Source organism: Prionailurus bengalensis, chromosome C1, assembly GCF_016509475.1.
Source record: "Prionailurus bengalensis isolate Pbe53 chromosome C1, Fcat_Pben_1.1_paternal_pri, whole genome shotgun sequence".
Classification (NCBI taxonomy): Eukaryota; Metazoa; Chordata; class Mammalia; order Carnivora; family Felidae; genus Prionailurus; species Prionailurus bengalensis.
In genome coordinates this window covers 218,329,404-218,350,660 of record NC_057345.1, presented here as the reverse complement: position 1 = coordinate 218,350,660, position 21,257 = coordinate 218,329,404, and the positions used below count along the sequence as shown (strand labels likewise).

General features: G+C 51.0%; 1 protein-coding gene across 1 annotated transcript in view; it reads left to right on the top strand.

The window, feature by feature from the left end:
• ASB18 (ankyrin repeat and SOCS box containing 18) overlaps positions 1-20,319 on the top strand; it is a 42,345-nt gene extending 22,026 nt beyond the window's left edge. Inside the window, exons 3-5 of the mRNA XM_043578244.1 lie at positions 643-1,147; positions 18,332-18,445; positions 18,944-20,319. Coding sequence (XP_043434179.1) covers positions 643-1,147; positions 18,332-18,445; positions 18,944-19,129 — 805 coding nt within the window. The 3' untranslated portion in view covers positions 19,130-20,319. The remainder of the gene's footprint in view (positions 1-642; positions 1,148-18,331; positions 18,446-18,943) is intronic.
• The last annotated feature ends 938 nt before the right edge of the window (positions 20,320-21,257 follow it).

Below are 21,257 nucleotides of genomic sequence, written 5' to 3'. Positions count from 1 at the left end.
GTGCCAGTCCGTGTCAGTGCCTTGAAGGATGGATGCATTCCCTCTGCGGGAGCGCGGCAAGCCTTGCCTCGCACGGTCACCAAAGCTGCGTAGCTTACAGGGTTACCTGCCGGCTGCTGCGGAAGAGCCTGCCGGTCTAGGGGACCCTCCTTAGCACAGGCCTCCCAAGCCCTCTGTGACCGCCAGCCATGACAAAGAGCCCAGGTAGTTAGTGCTTCGAGCACTGTCGTTTGAATCACATTACCTTCCAAAGTAGCACCGAGCAGTTACAAATTCCTCCTAAATTCTAAGTCTGCACGTGGATCCTGAGGAAACGTTGCTAGCTATTTCCACCATTTGCAACGGGTTGGCCCCACCCCCACCCCGGTCTGCCATAATCTCATTTTTTCTCCCCAGCTCAGTCTCGACTCGCATAGCCTGGGCACGGGACGGCCGAACTCGGGTCCTTTCTCTCAGGGCCGCCCCCCGCTTTCCACGAAGTCAACTGGCGCTGGGGGTGGCAGCGGCAGCCAGGGTGCGGTGGGGCGGGGAGGGATGGGGGGTGGGGGCAGGGCGCAAGGGCGGGGCAGGGGGCGGGGCGGGGCCTTCGGGGGTCGCGCCCCCGCCCCGCCCCGCGCTGACCGGGCCTTGGCCTCCCCGCAGGTGCGCGCAAGCGCTGCTGGAGCACGGCGCCTCGGTGCAGCGCGCGGGCGGCGCGGGCCGGGACACGCCGCTGCACGTGGCGGCCCAGCGCGGCCTGGACGAGCACGCGCGCCTCTACCTGGGCCGCGGCGCGCCGGTGGACGCGAGGAACGGCCGCGGCGAGACGGCCCTGAGCGCGGCGTGCGGCGCGGCGCGGCCGCCCGACGAGCACGCGCGCCGCCTGCGCCTGTGCGCGCTGCTGCTGCGGCGGGGGGCGGCGGCGGACGCGCGCGACGAGGACGAGCGCAGCCCGCTACACAAGGCCTGCGGCCACGCGCTCCCGGGCCTGGCGCGCCTCCTGCTGCGGCACGGAGCCGACGCGGGCGCGCTCGACTACGGCGGGGCCTCGCCGCTGGCCCGCGCGCTGCAGACCGCCGCCTTCGCCACCGAGGCCGCGTCGCAGCGCACGGTGCAGGCGCTGCTCAACCACGGCTCCCCCAGCGTGTGGCCCGACGCCTTCCCCAAGGTAAGGGGGCCCCCCGGGGACGGGCCTGCGGCGGGGCTCGCGCCGCTTCTCAGATTCAAGGGCCCAGCAGCCCTACCCGCGCCCCCCCCCCGCGTCCATATGCAACTTCTGATGGGGGTGGGGGGTGGGTGTGCATGTCTGACAAACTCCCCGGTGAGGCCGAGGGTGCTGGTCTTGGGACCACACTTAGAAGAGCAGGACCCAGAAGCCTCCTGGCCGGAGTCACTAGAAAATTAAGTTGCCTGGGGCGCCTGGCTGGCTCAGTCTGTAGCGCATGGGATTCAGTCCCAGGGTCGTGAGTTCAAGCCCCACCCTGGGGGAGCCTACTTTAAAAAAGAAAAAAGGAAAATTAAGTTGCCAACCTGACTGTATCTGTCCATAGTAGTTACCTGGCGATGCCAGGCACTAAGTTCCATGACGTCATCATGGCCCAAAATATTTTGGCAGCTTACCTCTTGGTGTAATTGGTAAACAATAGGTATGGGTCTCCTGTGGAATCTGAAACGAAATACCCACTCTGACCACCTACCTTACCGATGAGATTAAGAAAAGTACTTAACACTGTTTGCAGATCTCTGCCATTCCGTCCACACCACACTCCTGGGAAATACGCCAGGCTCATGACGGTCTCCTACCTGGGTTTCAGGCAGGTGAAATGCCCCTCGCTGGGTCAGGGCTCTGTTGGGACCTCAACCCCGCTTTGCAGACTTCACTCTGAGCAGCTTGTCACTTTTCCCACGTGTCAGACCTACCCTGAAATGATAAAGATGACGACTAAAGATGTCCCATCAGAGAAAATACTTAGAAGGTGGAAAATGTTTCCAAAAGTTCCCCAAATATTGGTTGGGATAAGAAGATATTGTCCTCCCCATAAAAGACTTCACTGAAGGGAAGTCGTGCCATTAGATGTCAAATCGAGCATGCTTGATTTAAAAATTATCCCCAGGCTCACCAGTCATAAGCAAGAGACATACTTTGGCCTGTTAAGTTGTTTTGGTTTTTTTTAATTTTTTTTCAACGTTTATTTATATTCTTTGGGACAGAGAGAGACAGAGCATGAACGGGGGAGGGGCAGAGAGAGAGGGAGACACAGAATCGGAAACAGGCTCCAGGCTCTGAGCCATCAGCCCAGAGCCTGACGTGGGGCTCGAACTCACGGACCGCGAGATCGTGACCTGGCTGAAGTCGGACGCTTAACCGACTGCGCCACCCAGGTGCCCCTGGCCTGTTAAGTTTTGAACAAATAGCTGAAGAGCTACTACTTTTAAAGGACAGTACTCGGGGTGCCTGGGTGGCTCAGTTGGCTAGGCGACAGACTTCAGCTCAGGTCATGATCTCACAGTGCGTGAGTTCGAGCCCCGCGTCGGGCTCTGTGCTGACAGCTCAGATCCTGGACCCTGCTTGGGATTCTGTGTCTCCCCTGTCTCTACCCCTCCCCCGCTCACGCTCTGTGTCTCTCTGTCTCTCAATAATAAATAAACGTTAAAAAAAATTGTTTTAATCAATGAATAAAGGACAGTACTCTAGGTGGGCTGAAATAGTAAAATTCACACGTTTCTCTCAAATGCTAACTTTGCCAAGTGTGTCTATCAAAACGTAGGTGAAACGTGGAAAACCCACCCACTGGACTCCCTGAGTGTTTCATTACCTCACCATCACAGTGACAAGTAATTCTCTCGTGGCACTCCACTGTGGCAGGATCTCAGTATGGCAGGCTTTTGACAGGGAAGGAACACCCACACTTTTATATTCTATAACACTTGCATTTCTGAGTCATCATTTACATTGTAATGGGTCCCAGCCTTTATTGGTCTTAGTTCATCGACCAATAAAATGGGATCAAGACCCACCTGCTGTCCCTCCCGTTCACACTGCGTTTGCATTAAAGCAAGATACTTCAGCCCTCGGGGCGCGAAACTGCATAAAGAAGGAAAAAGAAACAAGCAAGACAAAAGAAGTGACTTTACGTGATGGACCAAAAGTGAAAAATACTTGCGGCAAATTCTTTAAAAGAAAAAAAAAAAGGTCCACTTGTTTCAGTAGTAACCAGTAGTAAATATTCCTTTGTTGGTCTTAGAATTATGCAATCTTTGTGGGTTTCCAAGTCCCAGGCACGACCTCACTGGGCATCATCCCTGGGGGCAGGGCGTCTAGCGCCTGAACTCTGTCTTCAGAGCTGTAAGTACCCTACCTCGACCTTGAGATGCAGGACAAGCCACAGGGCGCCCCCTCTGGGCCCCCGAGGGGCCCTCTCCTGGGATCCGCCCCCCACTCCACCAGCCCCACAGGAATGTAGCATGGTCAGCGGGCTGCAAGCCCGAAGGTAGGTTTGAATGTGGAGGCTGTTTGTTATAGCAGGGACCAAGAGGCCCTGGGAAGTGCTTGGCTCCCAGAAGTGACGATCTGTCTGCAATTTCACGCCATCTGCGAAGGAACTGGAGCCTCCCTGAGGAATCTTAGTACTCCGAGGCATTCACAAAACAGCCGCACTGCTGTTGCCTCCCCTGCACAGAGCACCACGCCCGAACCCGCACATCTTCAGTCCCTGTTTGCTGAATGAGTGCGGGGATGCCGGCGACTCCGGGCCACAGCGGCCTGTGGGTTAAACCTTTGGACACGGGGATCTGACTTCTTTGCGCTGTTCCCCACCCCTCGAGGGGACGCCCCCGGAAGGAGCGCTGGTGGGGTCCGCAGCCCCCGGCCCCCGGCACCGCGGTCAGGAGCAGGTTTCAAAGGGGAACGCGTTTACCACCCCACTGAGAATCTTCTAAGCAAAGACACAAGCGCCTGTGTTGTTGTGGCCCTGCCCCGGGACAGCGGGGCAAAGCACGGAAGCAGCGTGCTCCTGCAGCCAGGCCCCTGCAAGCGGTCGGTCCGCCGGGGAAGGGGTCTGATCGCCACGCAGGACATCAAAGGGACAGACCCGACTCCGCTCAGCAGACTCGTGGAGCGCACAGCAAACACTGAAAACGACTCTGCAGGCAAGACTCAGCACCATGGCGGGGCGTAGACAGAGGCACCAGGGAATGTCACAGAGCACGCCGTCCGTGGGCAGCAGCCGTGCTTTAAATAGATGTAAAGAGACACCCACGGAGCTCAGAATTACTGAGGCAAAGGTTTCACAGCGAGCTTATGACATAAATCACAGCTCCCCCAGGCCCAGACAAAGGCACCGTCGCCGCGGCAGGCGGACTCGAAGCATCCATCGGAGCCGTGCGCAGTGCTCTGCCCCGAAAATCAAAGTGGTGTCACAGCTTAGGAAGCAAGCGTGTTGACAGGAAGCCAGGACTTTCCGCCCGGCTGCCCGCTAGTTAACGCCAGAGTCAGACGGCGGGACTCCAGGGCAGGTGCAGACGCGGCGGCCGGCCGCAGCCAGGTTTGAATTCGGGAAGGCGTCGGGACAGGTGGGGCCCGGCCCGCAGGAGAGTAGGCAGGAGTGTTTCTCTAAACACACACATGTGGACCCGACTTGCTCTGCAGCCGTCTCCAGTGGACCGCGGGTCGGAGGAGGCCTGGTCTGCAGTGAAGGGCTTTGCTGACGTCTCTCTCTCCTTGTGCCCCTGAGCCGGGCGGCCTAAATCATTCAGACTCAGCCCGGGAGCGCGGGAAGCACAGGGACAGGACCAGCAATGAGCCATCGGACCGCAGACGTAGGCTGTGCTTCCCACAGGCAGCCCTTGAGCACTTACTCATTCGACAGACATTTCAGGGAGCTACCGTGCTCCGTGTTGGAGTCAGTGTTGAACTGTGGCGTGTGTGTTTCCTGCCCTCACAGAGCTGCCTCACGAGAGTGGAGGACAGCCTTGACTCAGACAACGACACACTCAAGGTGAAGTCGCCACGGCCAGAAAGCTGCTAAACCGAGGCCCACTGTACCTTGAAAGTGCCAAACGGGGGGCCTGACGTGGCTGGGGGGGGCGGTAAGAGGCTCCCCGGGCAGCTGCGGAATGAGCCTGGACCTGAAGGCCGAAGACGCCGCCATGTAAAGGATAAAAGAAGGACCATTCCTGGCAGAAGGAACAGCACGGGCAAATGTCCTGGGGCAGACAGAGCACTGCCGATGTATGCAGTTGAAAGGTGACCCGGTAGCTAGGAGGAAACTGGCCAGAGGGAGCAAGAGGCAGGGGCCTTAAGGGTTGAGGGCTTTCGCCTTTGTCTTAAGAACAAGGGGAGCGTGTTGCATCATGTTAAGCAGCAGAGGTGACGCGATCAAATGAGTATTTGGGATGATATTTCAGCTCGAGCGTGGAGAACATGCCAGAGGAGGGGACTGGTGGAAAATCCAGGCGAGGCATGCGGGTAGCGTGAGTGAGGGGAGAGAAGAAGGTTGGTGGTGAGAATTGCAGATTCTAGAAACATCTGCAAATCTCTGGCCTTGCCTCACCTTCTGGGCACCGACCACGCTGAAAGTGCGGACCCAGAGTTTTGGTGTCTTCTTTTTGCCTGATTACAGAACGCGGTAAAGCGACCTCACGGGACCGCCAGCTGCACCAGAGGTTCAGTGGGAGAATCCCGGGGTAGCAGCAGCCACAAACCACACTCCCGTTTCCTGTCTTCACAGAGCTGTGTGTGCGTGTGCGAGCGTCCCCGGTGGGAGGAGGGAGGTGAGCTGTCTCCAGGAGCGCACCTCTGTTTTCCTTGTTCTTGGTTTATTTCTCCATCTACATACAGAGCAATGTGCCTGTGTGATTTTCCCCCTTAATTTTCTTTCTGCCGCCTCATTAGCCGAGGAGAGTGTGCGTGGGCCCTAATGACACCGGGATGTCAGAGCAGTGTGGCAGCCGCATCTCCGCAGACAGCAAGGAGGCAGTGGAGATTTTTTAAACTGTGTTGGCGTAAAAATAATGAAGGCAGCCAGCTGCCTGGCAGACGTGAGGGGGCACGGGGCTGGGGGACTGGGGAGGGCCGGGGAGCCCCAGAGAGGTGGAACAGAGAGACAGGAAATGAATTCCCAGAGACAGGCAATAAGACTTGATCACGGTCTGTGACCCAGGAAGGAGGGGCCCGGAGGAGGGGGCGCTTCTGCTGAGGGAGGGCAGCTCGTCCTGGGAGGGGGGACGGTGCGGGGAGGCCTCCCAGGCGCTGGGAGCCATTTAACGTTTTGCAGAGAGTAAGTTTGAGGGCCACTCGCAGGGTCACTGGAGGGATACGGTCAGCCTGGGGAGGGTCTGAAGAAGCAGGCGTTGCATAGGACACCATATACGTGTCACCAGACTAGATCTGGAGGGGCCCGGTGTGAGCCGCTCAGCTTGACGGCGCGGTTTTCTCCCAGTGCAAAAGGGGGACAATCAAAATCGGAGACCACCGTGCTCCAGGAAACGGCATGTTAGTGGTGGCTTCTGGAAGCCAGAAATACCCTCACCCCAGGGGCACACTGTATGCTGGTGAAGGGATAAAGTCGGGCTCCCGGGCTTGGGTGGGAAGACGTCTGCCTGCCCGGCTCTCCCTCTGCCTCTCCATCTCCGGCATTCACCGTCTCTCTCCTTCTCTAATGCCTGCTTCTGACTTCGTAAGAGTAATGGATTGGGACAAAACACAAATTTGGGGTAGGACGGGGCCCAGAGATGATCATTCTTACAGTAGCACTGCGATGACCAGCTTTTAAAGTGCAACTGCTCCTGTCCCCGTACTAGAAGAGCCGCCAAGACAAGAGGAGGGAAGGGAGACGGGAAAGGGAGCCGGGAGAGAAAGCAAATCCTCAGCACTGCCCGAAGTTTTCAGGCAGTCAGGCGCACGTTACAAAACTGTGTTTAAAGTCGACCAGGCATGGGGCGCCTGGGTGGCTCAGTCGGTTGAGCGTCCGACTTCGGCTCAGGTCATGACCTCACGGTCCGTGAGTTCGAGCCCCGTGTCAGGCTCTGTGCTGACAGCTCAGAGCCTGGAGCCTGTTTCCGATTCTGTGTCTCCCTCTCTCTCTGCCCCTCCCCTGTTCATGCTTTGTCTCTCTCTGTCTCAAAAATAAATAAACGTTAAAAAAAAAAAATTTTTTTAAGTCGACCAGGCAGTAGGGGATGCCTTTGGAGATACAGTGCATTCTCGGAGATGGAGCAAAGTGCAAAGGTGGAAACCTAGGAAGCCGGGTTGCATGGCAACCTGCAAGCTGTGCTGGGAATAGGGTAGGAGAAGAGGGCTCCCAGGGGGGCGCAGTCACCAGGTGAACGTGCAGGCGGAACAGGGCTGGGCATGGTCCTCTCGAGCCTTCCTCCACACGCCCCCCCCCCCCCGTTCTCCCACCGGGAAATACAGCATCACGGACCTCGCCCGCATTTTGACAGACCTCCTGTCTGGCTCTTGCCTTAATGACAAATAGGCAGACATATAAATAGACTCATGAGGGGGGAAAGGGGGCAGAAAAACAACAACAACAACAACAAAATGCGGGGATGGCATCCAGGGAGTGGAAAGGAAATCCGTACCTCTCATCAAAAGATCCAGAAGAAAATCTGAGAAAGTGTGTGCCGTCATCTACAGAGCGCAAGAGGACATAGCCTTTAAGTGCCTAAAGCAGAGCCGGTTAAGGGAACAAGGCAGTAGCATGATGTGACGTGGGGGGTGGGGTGGGGACAAGGTTATACAGCGGCGGCTTGGACAGCACGTGAAGGGAAGCAAAAAGCAGAATTGATTCATAAAAGGAACCAAGTCGGTGACGTAAGTGACGGAGCTGTGCTGTTGGCACGTGTGACCTCAGATCCACTCCCTGGCGTCCCTGCCTTCTGCTCTGCATGTTGAGGGCTGGGGACGGTGCGGCTAGACCCCTCGAGCTGAACTCAGAGTCCCATACCAGCCGGCTGCTGGCTGGCTTCGGCGAAAGGAGACCCCATGAAAGGGAGGGAAGAAGCCTGCATTTCCAAGGCTCCGGCGCCCTGGATGGCTCCTCCCCATACTCCCAGCCCCCACCAGGTAGACTTGGTTCCAGCCTCCATCATATCTCATATAACAAGAAATGGAGAAGTAAGGACAGGCTTCGGGATGGATTGTTTCTGTGTCCCCAGGAGGTCCCCAAGGAACCAGATGTTTTCCAACCTCCGTGACTTGGCTTCGTCCTCAGGATGGCTCATCTCTTGGTCGGAAAATGGCTTCCAGCAACAACTGGGCCAGCCAGCTTCCTCGTTTCATATCCACTTGCTTTTCTCTAGAAGCCCCGAGGAGGCTCCCCTGTGTTTCACTGGCCCCGGTGGACTTAAACCTGCACTTCCCCAAACCAGTCATGGCAAGGGGAATGGAGTTATAGCGATTGAATTAAACTAATCCTTTGGAGTGTTGGAAAGTCAACCACAGTGTGTTAGCTACAAAGGAAAATTAACATTAAAAGCTGTTCCTGGGGCACCTGGGAGGCTCAGTTGGTTAAGCGTCTGACTTCAGCTCAGGTCGTGATCTTGTGGTTCATGAGTTTGAGCCCCGCGTCGGGCTCTGTGCTGACAGCTCAGAGCCTGGAGCCTGCTTCCGATTCTGTGTCTCCCTCTCTCTCTGCCACCCCCACCCCCACTCATGCTCTGTCTCTGTCTCTCTCTGTCAAAAATAAATAAACATTAAAAAAATTTTTAATTTTTAAAAGCATGGAAAAATCTTGCAAAGTATCTGAGTAGAAAATATTCATAAAGGAATAGAAATCAGTCTAGACTCCAATTTCTCTGCTGCAATATTATCAGAAGACAATTAAATATCATCCTCAGATTCTTTAATCTATACACCCAAGGTGGGGCTCAAACTCACACCAGTCTGAGCCAGCCAGACTCCTCTCATCTTCAGATTTTTAAAGGAAAAGTTTGGTTGCTAGAATTTTAGACCCAGCCAAGATGCTTTTCATTGGGTGGTAAAAGTAAGACACTGTGTCTTACCAACCTTGCCTTCCTAATGCATTTAACACATATATACTTGGGATTCCTGGCTGGCTCATTCTCATTAGAGAATGCTGTTGATCTCAGGGTTGTGAGTTTGAGCTCCACTTTGGGTATAGAGATTACTTAAAATCATTTGAAAGAAGAAAGAAGGAAGGAAGGAAGGAAGCTAGAAAAGGAAGTTAGGAAACAAGGAAGGAAAGGAGAGAGATGAAAAGAAAAGACAAAGTTCTACTTATTTATTTATCCAACAAATATTTACTGAGCACCAGCCATGCGTCAGCAACATATTAAGTGCTTTGGGTATAGTTCAGAAAAAAAAGCAAAAAAGTAGTCTTGTCTTCATAGAGCTTACATTTGAGCAGGGAGACAAGCTTTAAACAATGAGCATCGTCAATGGGCCAATAAAATGATAAAAACTATAGTGGGGGGGCAGTTGCAGTTTTAAGCGTAGTACCCAGGGTGGGTGGCTTTGAGCCAAGATTTGAGAGGTGAGTGCATCAGCTGTGCAGGTGTGCAGGTGTATGGGGGGAAGGGGCCAGCTGACCAGCAGCCAGCCTATGGCCTGAGGCAGGAGTAAACTTGACTTGTGTGTGGAACAAGGGGACCAGTGTGGCTGACGGTAGAGAGAGCTGGTGACAGCAGGAGATGGGACCAGGGGTAGGGGAGGGGCGTGGATGGTGTGGGGTCTTGCGGGACACTGTCATGACTTTGGCCATCAGAGGGGTTTGAGCAGAGTGGCAGGACCCGACTAACATTGATGGGGACCCTTCTGGCCTCCGTGCTGAGAACATACATCAGGCGAGGGGGTGCAGAAGTGGGGGGACGACTTAGGAGGCTGTTGCCAGGATCTTCTCTGATTCTGAACATATTTTGAAGACGGAGCCCCCAGGATTTCTTGACAGATTGGATGAGCGATGTGAGAGAGAGAGAGGAGTCAAAGCCGACTCCAAGGCATTCAGCCTGAGACGCTGAAAAGATGGGTTTGCCATCAGCTGAAATGGAAGGTTGTGGGTAGAGTAAGAGAACTGGGGGCTTGTTTTCGATACCAAGTAAGCGGTTGGCTGTCCAAGCCCAGAGTTTGAGAGGGCTATAGTTGAGACTCCGGGTTTTTGTTTGTCTCTGTTCTTCTTTCTTCATTTGTTTTGTGTCTTCAGTTCTACCCATGAGTGAAATCATACGGTATCTGTCTTTCTCTGACTGACTTATTTTGCTCAGGGAGACTCTCCGGCTCCATCCATGTTGTTGCAAATGGCAACAGTCCGGTCTTGTTTATGGCTGAGTAATATTCCACTGCATCTATGGACCGCATCTTATTTACATATGGATGGTACTGAAAGCCAGGAGACCAGATGGGATCACCAGGAAGTGAGAATACATTAAAAAAGAAGAAGAAGAAGAGGAAGGACCTATGAATGCAGGGGTGTTCTCACATCAAGAAGAGGGAGAGAGGAGAAGGCAGCTGGGGAGAAGCAGCCGGTGAGGGAGGTGGGGTGAGAGCGTGGCTTCCTGGGAGCCAAGTGAAGAATGTTACAGAGGAGGACCTGACTAACCGCATCAGATGTGGCCCACACAGCACAGGGAGAGGGGAGCACTGCGCAACTGGGTGTAGCAGCCCGCTGTTGCTCATAGCAAGGGCAGCGTGTCTGCGGTATCTGGGGCTGAAGACCATTGGGATGGGAGTACTCCAGCGGACGAAGGGATAAGACGGAAAACCATCTCGGGGTTGGGAAACTCAAGTCTGCAGATTCCCTCCCCTCTGCCTCCTCCCTGTGTCTCAGCATCTTCCTCCTCTTTCCATCCTGACGGCCACCAGCTGAGTTTAGCCGCCACCATCTCTCCCGTGGCCCTTGGACACATCCCCTGAACTGGGCCCCCTGCCTCCAGTATGGCCCCCGGAAACTGTTCACAACGTTGTAGCCATGGTGCTGTTTCTGAAATCAAAATCTGATCCTGTCACTCCCCCAGGGCTCCCCCGTGCCCTCCAGGTCGCCCATTTTCATCCTGGAGGTCAGCATTTGGCCTGACGGCACCCTGCCTCCCTCCCCAGTCTCTGGCCCACATGCCCCACATCACGCTCTGTGCCCCGGCCAACATTTTCAGCATCTCCTCACCTCCCAGGCTTGGCCACTGTTTTCTCCACCCAGCGCACGCTTGCCCTCTGAACCCGCCCTACCTTCTGTAACTCCTACTCCTTAACTAGGTCTTAACTCCAGTGTCATCTGCTCCACAGAGCTGGTCTTCCCCTGACCCAACTCAGCCCCCATTGCGAATCCAAGTTTGACTTAGGTCCCACTTCTAGCACCTCTTGATCCCCCACCACAGTTGCTATGGCACCTGTTGTCTATTATTGATTTTACTTTTATTTGGGACCATCTAGTTTGGGGCTGTAAAATTCTGGGAAGGCAGAGTTTGCCATTGTAGCACGGTCCCTAGCTTCTCGTAGGAGCTCGGTAAATATCTGGGGTGAAAGGCTTAATGGACAGGTGGTGGGCATACAACTCAGGGAAAGTAGAGACAACTCGAGTAATTGTAAGGCAGGTTGTAAAACTAAACGCTAATACCAAAAGTTATCTCTGAAAGAAGTACACAACATAAAATATGACCTTGTAATAATCATGATCTGGAACGAAAACTCCAGATGTTATTAAGGAAGGAGAAGAATTGGTTAGAAGACAGTGGCACATCTAGAGATGTGCCAGGGATAATGGCACATCTAGAACGCAAAAAATACCATTCTAATGTTTAGAAAATATGGGCCATTATTTTTTATCTTGAAGGTAACCACTAGGAGAATTTTAAATAGGATACCTACTTCCAAAATATAAGAATAAACACAAGGAAAACACAAACTTGTATAACAGAAATCAGACAACAAAGGAACGGGCATAAAAAAATCATAGAAGAATAGGGGTACCCAGCTGTCTCCATCAAAGGAGCGGGAGACTCGATCTCAGGGTCATTAGTTTAGAGCCCCATATTGGGTGTAGAGATTACTAAATACATAAATAAAAAATAATAATATATAAATAAACCTTTGAAAAATCACAAAGAATAAGACAGAGTAAGCCCAAATAGATTATTGATAACAATAAATATACATTTCTTAGACTGCCCTGTTACCAACACAGAGACACTCAAAACACGTTAAAACCGGAACGAGAGGGTTAACAGAGGTAATTCTAGCAAAAACAAACGAAAAATAAAACGATGGATTGATACTAACACACAACATAGAATTCCCAGGAGATCCACTAACTGAAGGGACAAGATGCCCTGACGGTGAGATAAAGAATATGGTCCAGGGGCGCCTGGGTGGCGCAGTCGGTTAAGCGTCCGACTTCAGCCAGGTCACGATCTCGCGGTCCGTGAGTTCGAGCCCCGCGTCAGGCTCTGGGCTGATGGCTCGGAGCCTGGAGCCTGTTTCCCATTCTGTGTCTCCCTCTCTCTCTGCCCCTCTCCCGTTCATGCTCTGTCTCTGTCCCAAAAATAAATTAAAAAACGTTGAAAAAAAATTAAAAAAAAAAAAGAATATGGTCCACAGTGAAGAGACAACCATCGGGAGCCTATGCGGCAAAGAAAGGTGATGTTACAATGGAGAAACTAACTGAAAAATAGTAATTCTAGGTGATTTTAAATTCACATCTCAGTCTCTCATAGATCAAGTGGCGGGGACGGGGGAGGAGAAGCTTCCAATCATACATGTGACAAGTGCATGTTGAACTTTGAACCCTGCCAACAGACTACAACTTCTGGTACTCCAAGGCAGATATCATTTAAAGCTGTAATAGAGGGGCGTCTGGGGGCTCAGGCAGCTAACTGTCCAACTCCGGCTCAGGTCAGGATCTCACGGTTCGTGAGTCTGAGCCCCACCTCCCCCTCTGTGCTGACAGTGCACAGAGTCTGCTTGGGATTCCCTCTCTCCCTCTCTCTCTCTGCCCCTCTTCCAGTTGCATTTTCTCTCTCTCTGTCTCTCTGAAAATAATAAATAAGTAAACTTTAAAAAAAAGGCTGTAATACATCAGAAATTAACAGCAAACAGCTAATTTTCAAAAATAACCTTTTGAAAATTGCATAGCACACTCTCAAAAAACTATTGCATCAATACTTACATAATTGCAGAATATTTAAGAAAGAGAGTTAGAACCCTGTGCCTCAAAACTTAGGGCTGTGACCGTACCCACACCACGTTAAAAGTTGCTTTTATTATGACTCAAGTGGAAAAAAATGTTACTAAATTAACTGAGCAGTCAATCCAAGGGGTCAGAAAGAGGAACAAAGGCATTAATAACAATAAGTGGAAAATTTAATGGATTCAAATATTTGAAAAGAACTGGTCAATAAAATCCAATAGGTGATTCCTTGAAAAAACAAATTAGTGAAATTCCAGTAAGACTAAACAAGGAAAAACATTGGAAATACAACTACAGAATTTCTTTTTTTTTTTTTTTTTAATGTTTAATTTTGAGAGACAGAGTCAGAGTGCGAGCAGGGGAGGGGCAGAGAGAGAGGGAGACACAGAATCCGAAGCTGGCTCCAGGCTCCAAGCGGTCAGCACAGAGCCCGACGCGGGGCTCGAACCTGTGAACCGTGAGATCATGACTGAGCCAAAGTCGGATGCTCAACCAACTGAGCCACCCAGGTGCCCCCAATTACAGAATTTCAAATGAAAAGGGGTGCTTGTTCCTAGAGAGAGTGGGGATATCTCCCATCCAGAATTTCTCTCCACCTGCGTAGATAGATCAAGAAGGCCCTGGGCCCTCTGCCTTCCTGGGCTTCACCAGTGCAGTCTCCCAGCAGACAGTGGGAGAAGGAGGCCAAGTCAGAGGAGGTCTCTGCTTGGCCCCCTCTGTGCCTCAGGCTGGCTGCATGTCCCCAACCCAAGATCACTACTCCTGATAGCCCACATGACTCTCCACCCTTCAGTCCCAGAGGCAGAAGTGGCCCTGCTCCCAGCTCCACATTAGTGTTTTGACTTCCCCTGTACTCACACCGGGCTTAATAGCTCCTGTATCGGTAAACCCTCCCGGGACGATCCCCCGTCAGTGTGCTGTCTCTGTCCTATTGGAACTCTGGCAGATACACCTGCAAAGCTAAGTTTCTTTACAATGAAGATTGTTGCCATTTGCAACAACATGGATGGATCTAGAGGGCACAATGCTAAGTGAAATGAATCAGAGAAAGACAGATACCACCTGATCTCACTCATACATGGGATTTAAGAAATAAAACAAACAGGGCGAAAAGAGACAAACAGAAAAACAGACTCTTAACTATAAAGAACAAACTGGTGGCACGTCTGGGTGGCTCAGTCAGGTAAGCGGCTGACTTCGGCGGTTGGTGAGTTGGAGCCCCGCATCGGGCTCTGTGCTGACAGCTCGGAGCCTGGAGCCTCCTTCGGATTCTGTGTCTCCCTCTCTCTCTGCCCCTCCCCTGCTTGTGTTCTTTCTCTCTCTCTCTCTCAAAAATAAACATTAAAAAAAAAGAAGAAGAAGAACAAACTGATGGTTACCAGAGCGGGGTGGGGAATGGGTGAAGTAACTGAAGGGAATTAAGAGTACGCTTACCATGATGAGCACTGAGTCATGTTTAGAATTGTTGAATCACTATACTGTGCAGCTGCAACTAATATAACACTGTATGTTAACCATACTGGAATTAAAAAATTTTTTTAAATAAATAAAATAAGATGAGATTGTTTTCCAGGAAAATATAGATTAACAAAATGGATTCAAGAAGAAATCAAGGGCCGCCTGGCTGGCCCAGGCAGTAGAGCATGCAACTCTTGACCTTGGGGTTGTGAGTTTGAACCCCATGTTGGGCGTGGAGTTTACTTAAAATCTGGGGCGCCTGGGTGGCTCAGTCGGTTGAGCGTCTGACTTTGGCTCAGGTCATGATCTAGCGTTTTGTGAGTTGGAGCCCCGCGTCGGGCTCTGTGCTTGACAGCTCAGAGCCTGGAGCTTGCTTCAGATTCTGTGTCTCCCTCTGTCTCTGCCCCACCCCATGCACACTCTGTCTATCTCTCAAAATAATAAATAAACATTAAAATTTTTTTAATAAAAAATAAATAAAATCCTTAAAAAAAAAAGAAGAAATCAAAATACACCAATAACCGAGGAAGAAAGTGAAAATATTAAAGTATTATCTGCAGCATAAGACCAGGCGTAGACAATGTTAAATGCAAGATCCGTGCCTTCTCGCTTCCAGGAAGTTTGCACTTTTAAAATCTTGGAATGTGCTAAAAGGAGAGAGATTTTCTAAGCTAAGTCGACATAAAGTGATATCAAAACCTGACACAAATAGCTTACAAAACTGAAACAACAAACCACATTTAGTTCTTAGAAGAGATATAGAAATCTTAGCAAATTGAATCTGGAATTTTCTTCAGATTAGTCAAATAGAGTCTGTTCTGTGAAGACAAAAATGGGTCGGTATTGAAAAATCTTGTATCGACTTGCTTAGAAAAAGGCAAAAAATAAAAAAATTAAATCCTAAAATTATAGTAACTTAGGAACAGAAAGACACTTCCTGAATTTAGAACAGAGAGTCTATCTGAAACTAATATCCAAGGTTATATGGTTTAGTGAAACATTACAGATAATCCTATTAAAATCAGGAATAAGATAATGTTGCCTGCTATCAATATTGTTATTTAACATTGAACTTTAAAGCTCTCACCAATGTAATAAGACAAGAAAAGTAAATGTGAGATATTTATATTGATAGGAGAAAATACCATTATTTGCAAATATAAAGATATATTTGCAAAAATATAAAATATATTTACAAATCAATGAAAAAAATAAACATACTATAGAAAATTGAGCAAAAAACATAATTTAGCAATTCACAAAAGAACACAAATGGTCCACCAAAACAGAAGTAAATATTCCATATTGTACCTATCAAATTTAAATAACTAATGAGATAATTTGGGTAGGGAGAAAGAGATACTCTCATACTCCATTCTTCAAAAAGTGTGCCAATTTGCACACTCACAATTTGACAGCATGTTTTAAAACCTTTAAAATGTACAGACTCCTTGACCCTACATTTCTGCTTCCAGGAATTCAGTGTCAGAAGAGGGCAGAATTATCTTAGCTACATAAAGGGGCGCCTGGAGGGCTCAGTCAGTTGGGCGTCCGACTCTTTATTTCAGTTCAAGTAATGATGCCAGGGTCATGGGATCAAGACCTGTGTGGAGCCTGCTTAAGATTCTCTCTCCCTCTGCCCCTCTCCCCACCTTGTACTCTCTCTCTCTCTCTGTCTCTCAAAAAAGAAAAAAATAAAAATAATTTAAATAAGAATGGTTAGGGGCAGAAAGAGATAGAATCACATTCAAGAGTGTTCGTTGTTTGTAACATCAGTTTACAGTAGTCGTTTCATTGAATACATTATAATATGTTCATATATTCATCAAATAAAATATGGTCACTGAAGTAATGTTGAAGTGCTCATTTATGATTTCTGAATTGTGCACAATCTGTTTTGAGTGGACAAAACTCAAGTTTCAAAATAATATGCAAAGTATTAGCCCACTCTTATTGTATATATTATTTTTTTTGTCCAAATGCATTAAACATTAGTATACTTAAAATGCTAATAGTGCTTATCTCTAAACAAAGATACACTAATTTCTTGTTTTGTCTTAACATTTTAAAAAGGTTTCATATCTGAACCAAGCTCAGTAAGTTGTGAATGGAGCAACCATACTGGGGGATTTAAGTACTTTCTTCTATTTGACTCAGTTCAGAGAGCCCCAGGGAGCTCAGCCTTTGGCTCTGTTTGTTAATTGCCTGCTATAGATATTTGGTGCCTGATCTTAAGAAAATTGCTTAACCTCAGTTTTCTCAATGAAGAAATACTAAGACTAATTTTACAACCCTTGGTAAATCTTAAGCCTCAAATAGAAAACTATGATGTTGCCCTGCCCTTCCCCAAAATCAAATCTGAATTTGATGAATTTTCCAAACCCAACCATTAATTTACAAAAAGCAGAGGAGGAACATTGTGTCCCCAAGCCCTACAGGAATACTGTGAGCAAAATCCCAACACTGAGAGACTCTGCTGGACAAAGCACCCAGTTTCTTCAATAATCTATAACATGATACACAAATAAGAGATCTGATAATACATCATATCAACCAATCTCAACCCTGTTGGCCTTATTTCAGTTCTCATTCAGACAAACATTTTTTTTTTTTTTACTATATAATGGCATTGAAGAGAATTGAAGAGAAATTTGTGAATTTAAACACTGGCCATATATTAGATGATGCTAAGAAACTCGTTAATTTCTCAGGTCGTGTAATGATGTGGTTTCTTCTAAAGCATCCTGTAAGAGTCACACTGAAATATTTACAGATGAAATGATAGGATACATTGCATTTGCTTTAAAATAATCGGAGGTATGGGGCGCCTGGGTGGCGCAGTCGGTTAAGCGTCCGACTTCAGCCAGGTCACGATCTCGCGGCCCGTGAGTTCGAGCCCCGCGTCAGGCTCTGGGCTGATGGCTCAGAACCTGGAGCCTGTTTCCGATTCTGTGTCTCCCTCTCTCTCTGCCCCTCGCCCGTTCATGCTCTGTCTCTCTCTGTCCCAAAAATAAGTAAACGTTGAAAAAAAATTTAAAAAATAAAAAATAAAATAATCGGAGGTAACGTGGGTGTGGATGGGGTAGGATTGGCCATGTGTTGATGGGGGGGTGCATAGGGACTATCATACCATTCGGTCTACTTATGTGTTCATTCACATGTCACGATCACAAGAAAAAGCTGATTTTTAAAAAGCAAATAGTGTTCTCATTTCAATCGTAAAATTTGCAAATGAGAAAACAGGACTCCTTTGCCAGCAGAGACTGGAAATAAAATGGAAAGGCCAAGTCGGGAGGAAATTCAACGGCAAAGAGATCCTTCTCCCTCAATGTCCTGACACATTAGAAAATTGAGATAAGAATTTGTAAACACCATCCTTGGACCAGACTGCCAACCAACAGAACCTCCTTCCTCTTCTCTGAGTAGCAATCCGGAGGCCAGGAGAGCCCACGGAGCCATCGGCACCCTGTTCCTGGGAAAGTGAATGCGTAAGCACTTGGCCCAGACTCGGGGATGTGCTTCCATCACGGGGCTAAGATGGGCCACTTGCGCTTGTCTGGGAACTAACTTCCGTGGCCCTGCTGTCCTGATCCCTCAAGGGCTGTTATCCCCGGTATGGCTGAGGTAGAGTGGGGTCACACAGCCAGGGAGTGGCCGAAGTGGGACCCAGACACCCCCCCACGTCTGCTGGCCCTTTCCCCACTTGGACCCAGAGCCCAGTCGACGTAAGTTCTGTCCCCCCCACTTCCGACCAGGTGCTGAAGACCTGCGCGCCAGCCCCCACGGTGATCGAGACGCTTTTCAACTCCTACCCTCAGCTCCGCGTGTCCGAGTCCTGGCGGGAAGTGATTCCGGAGGAAGTATTTCAGGTAAGGGAGCGCCCTTCCTTCCCCCTCAGCACAGCATCGCTGGGTTTCTGCTCACCCGCGTGTGCGTGTGTGTGTGTGTGTGTGTGTGTGTTTCCTCACACTATACCCAGGGAAGCGCAAAGCATCAAAAAAGGACAGAGAAGGCAAAGTGGAGGTGTATCTAGGTACCCAACAAAGTCCACGGTCACTGTCGATTGAGAAACTGTAGGACGTTTCCCGCCCCGCCCAGCCCCCAGAAGCCTCCAGAAGCTCTCCCCTCACGTCTCGTTGACTTGAGTTCTGCGCACATCGCCCGACAGCGAGTGCACCGTGCAGTGGGGGGAGCAGAGCAGGATTTGAGGAGAATACCTGTGGTACCTGTGGTGTCACCCAAAACGGACTTCCTTCAGACCCCCTAGAACGGCACCTCAGGAACATCCACGCGCCCCCTTGGTGGAGGGCGATGCCGGCTGTCAGGTGCACGCGCTCGGGTTGATCTCCCGCCTGCCTTCTTTCCAGACGCACCAGGCCTTCTACCGGTCTTTGTTTGCTTTGGCCCACACCCCCCGCTGTCTGCAGCACCTGTGCCGTTGTGCCATTCGGAAGCTACTTGGCAAGAAGTGTTTCCACCTCGCACCCCTGCTACCCCTCCCAAAGTCCCTGCAAAATTACCTCCTTTTGGAGCCGGAAGGTGTTTTGTACTGAAAACCAGAGCGCTGGGACTGAGGCTCTGATTCTCACTGCTGCCTTCCGTAGAGGCGGTGCGCTCGGGGGGGGAGGAGGGGCAGACCCGGACGGCACCTGCCACGTCCCCTGGCGGACTCACGGACCTCACAGATTCCCGGTCACTTTGGAACAGAACTGGCAATAAAAGGCCTTTCTGCCTCTCAGGGTTGCTCGTGAGGGTCAAGGTTGTGAGTGCCACAGTACTGGCATCAGAGAGTACTTTTCAACAGAAGTTGAACGAAAAGATACACATGTTTTCCCAAGGCTTGTGTCCTGCCTGCGGTGGGTTAACAGCCTCCATGCTGCCCATCAGACCATCAGCCTCACAGGCACTGTCCCACCCCTCCTGGAGCCTGGCCGACTGGAAGGGCTCTGTGCCCAACACGTGAGAGGGGTACGTACTGAGAGAGAACACCTGTTTCCGTAACAAGAGCGCCTTTCTGGAGCCCCCTGGTGCTTCCCAGCACATCACAGTCCCGAAGTCCCTAAGGGACATTGGAGGGGTGGCGAGCCCAGCGTTCTGGTCCCATGTGAGTCTTCTGACACTCTCACCAAACCCCAAATGATTCAGCTGTGGCAACCTGCAGGAAGCCAGATGCCAGGAATAGACACGGGTTGGTAGGGGTCGCCATCAACCCAGCCTGGGCATCACATACACAGAGAGCTGCTCAAGGTGTCAGGACTGCATAGGCCATATCTTATTTTCTGTATTCTGGTGCTTTTGGTATCTGGGACCTGGCTGACCCCGGAGGGACTGCCCCTTCCAGGGCTGGTCGATTCCTGAGGACAGCAAACCGTTCACCCCCAAGCACGCTTTTCAAATGCAACCCCACCAATCCAGAGCTCTCACCCCCACCCGCCTCCTTTACTGGGCTGTCACACTCTGGGCTACGGTCCACCTGTCCTAACAGTCCCAGGGCCAGGTGCCAGACAGGTAGGGACAGCCCTTATACCCCAGAGCCTGCTGAGATGACTCCCACTAGCCGATCCTAAGCCCGTCTGTCCCGCCTGGCCCTGTTCCTTCCATGGAAACCACAAGAGAGGCTTTTGTCCACATCCCTTCCCCCAACCTCCTGACCAACCCTGGTGCTTCCCCACGTGCCCGCCCCATGGCATGCCGTGTCCCTTCTCTTGGGAATGGTGAGTAATAAACGATCTTTTCCATGGTAGTTGTCCTCTAATCTGTTTGCCTCCACAAGCCCTCAAAGTTTTTGTCGATACACCAGATTGCGAAACAAGAACTCTTCGCCACCATCCTCTGGGGATAAGCAGGGGCTCCATCTTTTCCGGTTTGAGCCAGCGCACGGGTGTGCTGAGATGGGCCTGGGGGGCGGGGCATGCCTCCCACGGCTGCCGATCTGGAAGGGAGCGCACAGCCTAGGCAGCACCTGCAGCATAGATGGGCTGCTGTGTGCGCCATGATGAGGCCTACTGTGGAGCTGCAAAGGGCACCAGCCACGCCCCCCCCCCTCCCGCCCCGTGAGGGCAGACATCCTGAAGCAGGTAGCCGGGCTGAGCCTCGATTTCAACACAGTGGGCCAAGGGGGTGATAGGACGGCGTCCCTCAGCACCTTCAGCTGACCCACCCTCACACCCCCACCCCAAGAGGACGGCCGTCCCCAAGCCCCTCCTCCATAAACATTCTGCGGTCACCACTGTTTCGAAGGCAGGGTGCAGGAATGTGCAGGGTGTGGTGGAGGAACAGAGACCCAGCCTCCTGGAGGGGAGGGTCCTTGTGCTTTGGCAGCTGGACGAAGGAAGGACTGGACGGCATGGGGGCACATTGGGAGGGTCTTGGCTTCCAGACCAGGGCTTCTGAATTTCCCTGGAGAAGCCGTGAGGCTCCACAGAGCAGGTGCGCAGATGTGGTCACCACGGGACTCTCGGGAGACCGCTTTGTCCTGGAAAGGCAGACAGCACACTGCAGGACAGGCAGGAGCCCACAGTGACACCCCAGGGAAAGGGTTGCGCCTCCAAGCAAGAGCAGCTACTTAACTGAAATCAAATGTGATTGTCTCAACTGGACGGTGAAAGTGTCCACGCACCTCCTGTCAGGTCAGGATTCGGCCAGAGAACTGTCGCAAGGTAGGTTTCTCCAACTGGAAAA